Source organism: Lemur catta, chromosome 1 (assembly GCF_020740605.2).
Source record: "Lemur catta isolate mLemCat1 chromosome 1, mLemCat1.pri, whole genome shotgun sequence".
NCBI lineage: Eukaryota > Metazoa > Chordata > Mammalia > Primates > Lemuridae > Lemur > Lemur catta.
Genome location: NC_059128.1, coordinates 30,474,102 through 30,483,403, shown reverse-complemented (window position 1 = coordinate 30,483,403; position 9,302 = coordinate 30,474,102). Strand labels below are relative to the sequence as shown.

The window sequence follows — 9,302 nt, the reverse complement described above, 5'->3', positions numbered from 1 at the left end:
AGTCTGATTGCACGAGGGCTACACCCCATGTGTACAGAGCAGGGAGAGAGCTCTTGCCTGTGAGAAATTTGTCTTTGTAACCAACTCCCACTCCAGATGAGTAGGGAATTGGATCCAAAAGATAGTAGTCATGAAAGATATTTCAGAATCCAAATCCTGGTGTTTTAACTGTTTCATAACTAAGCTTTACTATCTTGCCTCATTATTAAATGAGAATTGTAGAAGACACTGATTATAAATAAATATAAATATATATTTATATATGAATATATAAATATATATAATATATAATATATAAATATATAAATATATATAAATAAATATAAGTATATTATATATTATAAATAAATATAAATATAAATAATTATAAATAAAAATGTAGAAGATGCTGATTAAACTTTTCTCCCTAGAATTTCATCTTCAGTGTTTGATCATCATTGTTCCTGTCATTTATAGATATCAAGTGTCTTCATCTAAGGGTCACCAAGAACTTTTGGTTGCCTGGAGGCAAGAATTATTATTCACATTTTACAGATGGGTTAGCAATCACAGAAAGAGAACATGCTTTGACTTACCTAAAAGAGTCTCTGAGAGAGTGGGGAATGAATGTTCCCACAGTCTTTTATAGAGAGGCCTGACTTCAGTGTGAATAAATTAGATTTGCTCTATATAGCTTAACCAAATACGTCTGCAGGCTCAATCCTGTGACAATGAAAAATCCTCAAAACTAAAAATATTTTCAAAGCCCAGTTCATTTATTTGATTTTCATTTGTATTGGAATTAACCAGATTCCAGACAATGAAGTCATACTGCCTTGGCAGGTCTAAATATCACAATCATCAAAAAGGAGAGAGAGGGAGAGAGTGCCCCAATTTTTAGTACTTCTGTTTCGAATGAGCATAGATAAAATTCACTTATCTGTTTCCTGACCAATTAGGTCATTGGGCAGGAAATCACCTTTTCTGAAAAGCCAGTAAGCAGATTCCTCCTACCTTAAGTTTCCCATGAACAGCACTAGTGTTCATTTATGCTAGCTCTACTTGTAGGAATGCTTGAAAGTCAAAAGACTTAAGAGACCACTAAGTTTTCTAGTTGAAAATAAGGTTACAAATTTATAGTAACTGATAGCTTCCCCACCTCCCTCTCTCAAGTGATCCTACCACTGTAGTCACCCTTCAACTGTTTTTCTATATTTGAGGCCCTATCAAGTGAAATAACTTTCCAATCCTGACCAGATTTTTAAGCCTCTGGCCGGAGGGTCAGTTCGAGGCCACCTGATTTGCATGAATCCAGCTGCTGGGCCAGTGGAGCGAGGTTAAATCACTTGCCAAGGCAGGGTATGTGCTGTCTTTATGGAAACCCCTTGCCCAGGGTTATCGCTGTACATCAGAACAGAGGAAGCCGAATGTGGAGCCTGAGTGACTTGCAGAGTTCAGATAAGTGATAAGGCCCTCACAACACACCTCCCAGAGGTGGGCCTTTGGGCTCTCAGGCCTTTCCTAAGGGCCCCTGGGGGCTGGCAGAATAGCAGCTGATTTGACTTGAGAGACATCATAAGCTCAGAGAAGACTAAGTGGAGCAGTGGTTAAGACTCAGTTGGCCTGGTTTCGAACCCTGGCTGTGTTCTTAGCCAACCATGTGACCATGGGAGAGGGACTTAATTTGTCACAGCCTCAGTCTGTCAATAAGGATGATAATATTACCTACTTCGTAGAGTTGTTGTGAGGATCAAAAAAGATGTAACTAAGAGATGAAGCTCAAACAACACGTAAGCCTTCCCTATATAAAGGGCCCACATAGTGCCTAGCATACTCATATAGTACCTTAAAAATATTTTCTTTTATTATCATTAACTTTCAAGGACTTGCTGTTATTACTCTTGTGGTAGGTTAATGTTTGTAAGCACTCTTGAAAATACATCTCCTCAAGCTTGCTCATTTAAGGTTTCCATTGGAAACTTTTCTGTGGGCATTTGCACTCATGGCCCTTTCTTAGGATTTGAATTTACCTGTCTAGAAAACAGCAAAGCATATGGGTGCTTTTTTATACTGTTCTCATTGGTTTAGCAACATGGAGTTCTTTAAATAGTCACTACTGGCCCAAATGTGGCTCTGACCTCTGAAGACATCCTGTGTCTTCCTTTAGACCTGAGAAACTCCTACAGTTTATCACCAAAAAAAAAAAAAAAAATTACTTAACTAATTAGCAACTCCTATTATTCACTTGTAACTTTTTCTTGGCAAACTTTAAAGATCAGCTTCACTTTATCCTATCACTTAGCAGGCATCTAAGCAACTAGCTTCTAGAGTTTACTTGAAAAATGTAAGTCTATTAATTTTAACTAAAGCAAGATAAAATTAAGAATGTAAATCTGCTGCTAAAACAGGTATATGACATACTTCAAACATTAGTGGAGATAACTTATTAATTAGTCATTTAATCGGTATGATAAGCATCCTCTGTGTCTCAGATCTTGTATTAAGTGATTCGGGCATGCTTGCATAAATCGGACATGGACTCAGTCAGCCTTCTTACACAGTCATGCATGGCTTAACAACAGGGATATGTTCTGAGAAATGCATCTTAAGCAATTTTGTCATTGTATAAACATAGAGTATACTTGCACACCCCTAGATGGTATAGCCTGCTACACACCTATGTAGGCTATACAGTATAGTCTATTGCTCTTAGGCTACAAACCTGTACAGCATGTTACTGTCCTAAATACTGTAGGTAACTGTAACACATGGTGTTTGTATATATAAACATTTCCAAATATATAAAAGATGGAAAATGGTACGTGTGAATAGGGCATTTAACCAGCAATGGAGCTTCCAGGACTGGAAGTTGCTCTGGGTGAGTCCATGAGTGAATGTGAAGGCCTTAGGACATTACTGTATGCTCTTAAGCTACACTAAATTTATCAAGAATATTTTTCTTTCTTCAATAATAAATTAACTTTAGCTTACTATAGCTTGTTTACTTTATAAATGTTTTAATTTTTTTGCCTTTTTGATTCTTTTGTAATAACACAGCGTAAAACACAAACATTGCCCAGCCGCACAAAATTTTTTTTCTTTATATGCTTATTCTGTAAGATTTTTTTTTCCTATATTTAAGATTAAGATTTTTTTTAACTTTTTAAACTTTTTGTTAAAAACTAAGACACAAACACACGCATTAATCTAGGCCTACACAGGGTCAGGATCATCAATGTCACTGTCTTCCACCTCCACATCTTGTCCCACTGGAAGGTCATTAGGGGCAATATCATGCATGGACCTGTCCATCTTGTGTGATAACAATGCCGCCTTCTGGAATACCTCCTGAAGGACCTGCATGAGGCTGTTTTATGGTTAACTATTTTTTAATAACTAGAACAAGTATACTCTAAAATAATGATAAAAAGTATAGTATAGTAAACACATAAGCTAGTAACATAGCTGTCTATTATCAAGTATTATGTACTATACATGATTATACTACACTTTTATATGAATGGCAATACAGTAGGTTTGTTTACACCAGCATCACCACAAACATGTGAGTAATGGGTTGTACTATGATGTTACCATGGCTATGATACTACTAGGCAACAGGAATTTTTTAGAATCATTATAATGTTATGGGACCGCTATCATATATGCAGTATGTTGTTGACCTGAACATTGCTATGCAGTGCATGACTGTATATTAAGGGTGATAAGAAAAGCACATAAATAATATACCACAGGATAGAAAATGGCAGTAATGTAAGAAAGTAAAATAAAGTATTATGGAAGTTTTGAGGAAGAAGACATTATTTCTGTGAAGATTAGAGAAGTTGGCATGTAGGAAGTGGCATTGAAGTCCAGGTAGATTTTGGACAATGGACATAGAGGAGTTCCAGATGAGGAGGGAAGAAGCGTGGGGCAGGTGGGGCACAGGGTAGAAGGCCCTTGAATGCCAATGTTAGGAGTTTAGAATTCTCTGGAGGCACTTGGGAGCCATTGAAAGTTTTTGAGCATGCTGCTTGTAAGTGGCAGGGGAGTGCATAGGTGTGCGCTTGGAGCTGGTTAATGAGGCAATAAATAGAGGATGGGCATAAGTAGGGAGAAACTGACAGCAGCGTGGACACCAGATTTAAACAACTAAAGCAATCGATCCCAGGTGAAAGCTAATTTGGGCCTAAGGGTGGGGTAAGAGGAATGGAGGATAGGGAATGGATGTAAGTGGGATTTTACCATTAAATCAATAAGACCTCACAATTTATTGGAAATAAGGAGCATGAAAGGAGGAGAAATTTAAAAATGGAGCTGAGGTTTCAAAACAGATTTACTGGAAGTCCAAAAGAAAGAACAAAGAAGGAGCAGTGGATATATGTGGGAAGATAAGAGCTTAATTTGAAGATATTGAATTTATGGTACCAAAATTCATGATGTCAGGCTTACGGTTCTTATGGTGGAGAATGGGGGACAGGTGCTGAGACAAGTCAGAGATTGAGACAAACATGTAGAAACCATCCACATGGGAGTGTCATCCTCGTCAACAGTGAGGCCATGCCATGTGGAGCTGACATTGCACGTTTGATGGGAATGAGGCATGTCTAGCTCACGAGCATATTTATTTATGTGCTTTTAAACTTTAAAAATGTAAAAATTAAGCCAACATTTTAAAATCAGGCGATTACACTTAAAATATTGATTTCTGTTTTTTCTTTTAAAAATCAAAAGATATAACTATGAATTTGCATTGCCATGTGACAACAGCAAGCTACAGCTGAACAGAAGCTGCCCCTTTGAGATCCTGGATGAATTCTAGAATTCACCACAGTCCCCACTAACTCCCATCATCTCCTGGGGCTTCAAGATTAAAAGTCAGTTGCTAAAATCTAAAGAGATAAAAAGTAAATGAATGGTTGCCTAGAGCTCAGGGCAGGCAGGGAATAGGGTTCTGGGGGCTGATGGCCAATGGGTATGGATTTCTTTTCAGGGTGATGAAGTGTTCTAACGTTGATTGTGGTCATGGTTAAACAGCTCTGTGAATATGTTAGGTTATTAAATATGAAGTGTCTGATTTCAGATCAAAGTGTAGTTTATTATATCTCAAACAAGAAGCAGTACAATTAGTCAAAGTATGTGCCTAAACTATCAACACAGTTTTGCTATCTTAACGGTAGCTTGTTTATGCCAACAGTGAAGAAGCCTGGAGAGTGAGTGGCGATGAAATCGGGAAAGGCATTTTCCAAAACTTGTTGAGAATTGAATATTTTTCCTTGCAAGAAGTGGTCCAAAGTCTGGAAGAAGTGGTTGTCAGTTGGTGCAAGGTGTGGTTAATATGGTGGATGACAGAGAGTTTCCAAGTCCAGTCTCTATAGTTTGAGCAGCGTTGTTTATGTGACATGTGGTCAAGCGTCATCTTGCTAGAGGATTGGCCTGTCTCTGCTGACCAGTCTCAGCTGCTTAATTGCAAGCAGCCTCATCATTTCATCCAATGGATTGTAGTAGACATCCACTGTAATTGATTGACAGGTTTCATGAAGCTGTAGTGGATAATACCAGCTACTGGACCACCAAACAGACATCATTAGCTTTTTTGGATGAATATTCAGTTTTAGACTGTGTTTCAGCGCTTCGTCTTTATACAACCATCGTGCCAAAAGCTTGCAATTGTCAAAAGAACCCATTTTCTTCACACATAACAATATGGTGTAGAAATGGTTCGCCTTTATGTGATGACAGCAAACAAGGGCAAGCTTTGAGATGATTTCTCTTCTGATGCCCATTTAATTAATGCAGAACCCATCTATCAAGCCTTTTTACCTTGCCGATTTGTTTCAACTGGTCCAATATTGTTGGAATAGTAACATCAAACTTTGCTGCTAATTTGCATGCAGGTTGAGATGGATTCGCTTCCACTACAGCTCTCAGCTCCTCATTATCCACCTTGGACTCAGGTCGCCTACATGGCTCATTTTCAAGATTAAAATCACCAGAACAGAATTTCTCAACTCACCAACATACTGTGTGTTCATTAGCCACATCCTTCCACTTCATTGATATTTCGAGCTCTCTGAGCTACATTGGTTCCATGACAGAACTCATTGGAAAATAACATGAAATTTTGACTTATCTATCCATGGTTTCACAAAAATTGCTCTAAACAAATTTGAAAGACAATCACAAGCCAAACCATGCATTTGAAAGACTGAGGATATACCTGCACAATAAAAATAAATGCCAAAGTGAAATGTCAGAGATATCAACTGTCAAACTTGGTACTTAAGGAAATCGGGCATTTCATACTTAATAACCTTAAGAGTAAAAGCTGTTGAACTGTACACTTTAAATGGGTAGATTGTGTGATATGTGCATTGTCTCAGTAAAGCTGCTTTTAAAAATGAAAATATAATTGCTGTTGCCCTTGCAGTACTGGTTTTCTTACAGCAGAAAATATTTCTCTGTCAACGTGTCTCTATCAAAAAGGAGAAAATGAAAGGTAGATGAGAAGATTGTGAATTTCAAGAAAAATGGAAGATACTACATCTCTTTGTGGTAGTAAAGAATTTCTGCATATTAATATGCAAACACCTGGCCTCTTTATTAATGTACATTACTTTCCTAGCCATTGAAAGCACTTGGTAAGAGACAGGAAAAAATGTGGTCATGCGCAACTCCCTGAGGTCCACCCACAACTAAGAAGAGAGAGAGAGAACAAAGGCAGTGAAGGGAAAGGAGTAATCAACGTGGTAAAAGGAGAAGTATAAGAAGCCAAAAGATTGGATGCCAAGGAAGGGGAAGCTTTGTCAGCTGCTGACAAGAGGTCAAGGAGGATGAGGACAGAGAAGTCAGGAGGTCACGGGAGACCATCCAGCAAGAAAGCCAAGAGTGATGAGGCCAGAGGGAGGTGCAGAGGCCCAGAATGCATTATTCAGGAGTTAGTATTTTATCTCAGGCATAGACTACTGAAGGACTTCAAGTAGGGGAATGATGTGATCAGATCAGAACAATGCAGATTATTTGTTTTCACATTAATTTGTGCATGTTTTGAATTACATGCATGATGAACCAAGGTCACCTCAAGTTTTATTCTTCCCAATGCTAAGTTCTCCTTCAGTCTGAAATCCTCAGGCTTGTTGAGACCTCAGTTATTGATTTCTATCTAATTCATTCCTGTACTTGCCTGAACCAGGAAATATATATGTGGTTGGTGTTTTCTAAACCAGGGGTTCCCAACCTTAGCACTATTAGATTTTGGCTGCATAATTCTTTGTTGTGGGGTGCTATCCTATGTATTATGGGATGTTTAGCAGTGTCACCAGCCTCTACCCTCTAGATGCCAGTGGCACTTCCAGTTAGACATTGCCAATCAAATCACCTCCAGCTAAGAACCCTGAACCACATTTGTCTATTGTAGCATTTGGGCCAAGAAGCTTAAGGCCATGTGCAGTTGGTAGAACATGATGAATTGTGTCTGGCCTGGAAAAGAGGACCAATTCCTACTCCACACTGAGGGGTGCAAATCAGATGATGCAGTGAGGACACAACAAATGAGAAATTCAAGGCCTCATTCTGTTTTAGCTAATTCAGTGGACTTCAGCCTCTCTATACTTAGTCTCTTCATTGAAAAGAGATGATTTCTGCAGACTAAACGTCCAACTCTGCCCCCCCATGGGCCATAGCCAACGTGGACACAGGATTTCTGAGGCAGCTTCAAGATGCACTAGATATGATAGTGGGAGCTGCCTTCTATGTGTCAGGACTTGGGAGCTTGCCTCTAAGAAGAGGGTGGGAGCAGAATGGTTTTCTCCTAGTGCTGTCAAGAGGGATCAGTAAAGCTTGGAGATGTAAGATAGTAGCTGAAGAGCAACTTGAGGTTGACTAGGAGCTCAGATAAAGTTTTACTTCAGATCCTCCCCTTATAGGAAAGTCTTAGCAGGTAAAGGAATGCTGCTCTTGGAATAAGGATGTCTCAAACAGATTAGATATGAAACGTTGAGATCTTCCAGATTCCTCTTCTGGGTGTGTGTATACAGGACTGAGAGAGCAAAGGAATTTTATATGTATATGCTGCCATTCTATATTGATAAGGAATATTGAGTTAAGACTCTTATCAAACTAAAAATGTCTAACAACTCTATTAAACTGAGACTATTTCATAACCAGCTCTTATTCTGTGGAGTAACATTATGCCTTTCTGCCATGGATATTGAGTGGCTTGATTTATTATTAACAATGGCTCCAAACTGCCTTGCAATGCAACCTCTTGTTGATATATACCTCTGTTATTGTTTAGTCCAGTGGTGGTCACTTTCACTGAGGCTGAAGGAAACCCATGCTTGTTTTTATTTTTAGTCTCATATTCCTTAACCCCTCTCCTTCTTCTCTAATTCATCAACTTCTGTGGTAATGAACTGAGCCTCCAACTACTCTGTAAGCAATGAGTAATGAGTGGACTTGATGTAAAATGCCATCATAAGAAAGGGCATCCTTAAACATGATTTTGCCCTGTTTCATTTCAGGCACTTCTGGATCCAGTTGTGTGACAGCTGCACTAGGAAACACCTGGAGTCACAGTGTGAACACCCGGCTGATTCTCCAGTACCTGGATTCAGAGAGAAGACAGGTGAGTGTTTTGGCAGTGTTCTCTGACTGTGAAGGTCAGCAATCTAAGCATCTTCTGAAAGTGTTGGCCACATTGTCAGTTCTTGGCCAGCACTGCCAAGGTGGGTATAAAGAGGCCAGCATCCCTGCTTGCTCCAACACAGTGGGGAGACAAATCATACACAGGAAAAAAATATAAGACTAGAACTCATAGAGTTAGCATTCTCCCAATATTCGTAAGTGACTAAAGACCATGCCTCCAGGGATCTCAGATTCTCCATCTCGAAATGATGATTTCACTAGATGATATTTGTTGAGGACTAGATAATTTGTACATAAATTAAATAGTGATGGTTGCTTTTTCCTGGGGTATGTATGCTTTGAAAAACCTTAGGCCAGACATATCCTGCCAAACAAATAAACTATTCCACAGTTACTGGGTACTTTTATATTAATGCACAAGCCTGTAGTTTAAAGTACTGAATGATGCTAAAGAGACTTTCAAAAGAATGATGACTTTCTCAGAGCTCCCTATTTATGGTTTCTATCCTGGCCTCAAGTGAGAATCTCTCCACTTCCATCCAGAAAGGTGACTTTCTATTCCTTTTTAAATCTTCTCTCCCCACTACAAAGAAAGAGACACCACTGTCTGACCCCTGTGGTAAAATGTTTCATGATCAGGAAATTTTTTTTCCCTGATGTCTAACGTCAACTTTTTC

The 9,302-nt window shown here is 38.8% G+C and overlaps 1 protein-coding gene across 2 annotated transcripts in view; it reads left to right on the top strand.

Moving 5' to 3' along the window:
* RAD51B (RAD51 paralog B) overlaps positions 1-9,302 on the top strand; it is a 523,185-nt gene that overhangs the window by 465,830 nt on the left and 48,053 nt on the right. For both annotated transcript variants that reach the window (XM_045565121.1, XM_045565112.1), the window contains exon 9: positions 8,502-8,605. In XM_045565121.1, coding sequence (XP_045421077.1) covers positions 8,502-8,605 — 104 coding nt within the window. The remainder of the gene's footprint in view (positions 1-8,501; positions 8,606-9,302) is intronic.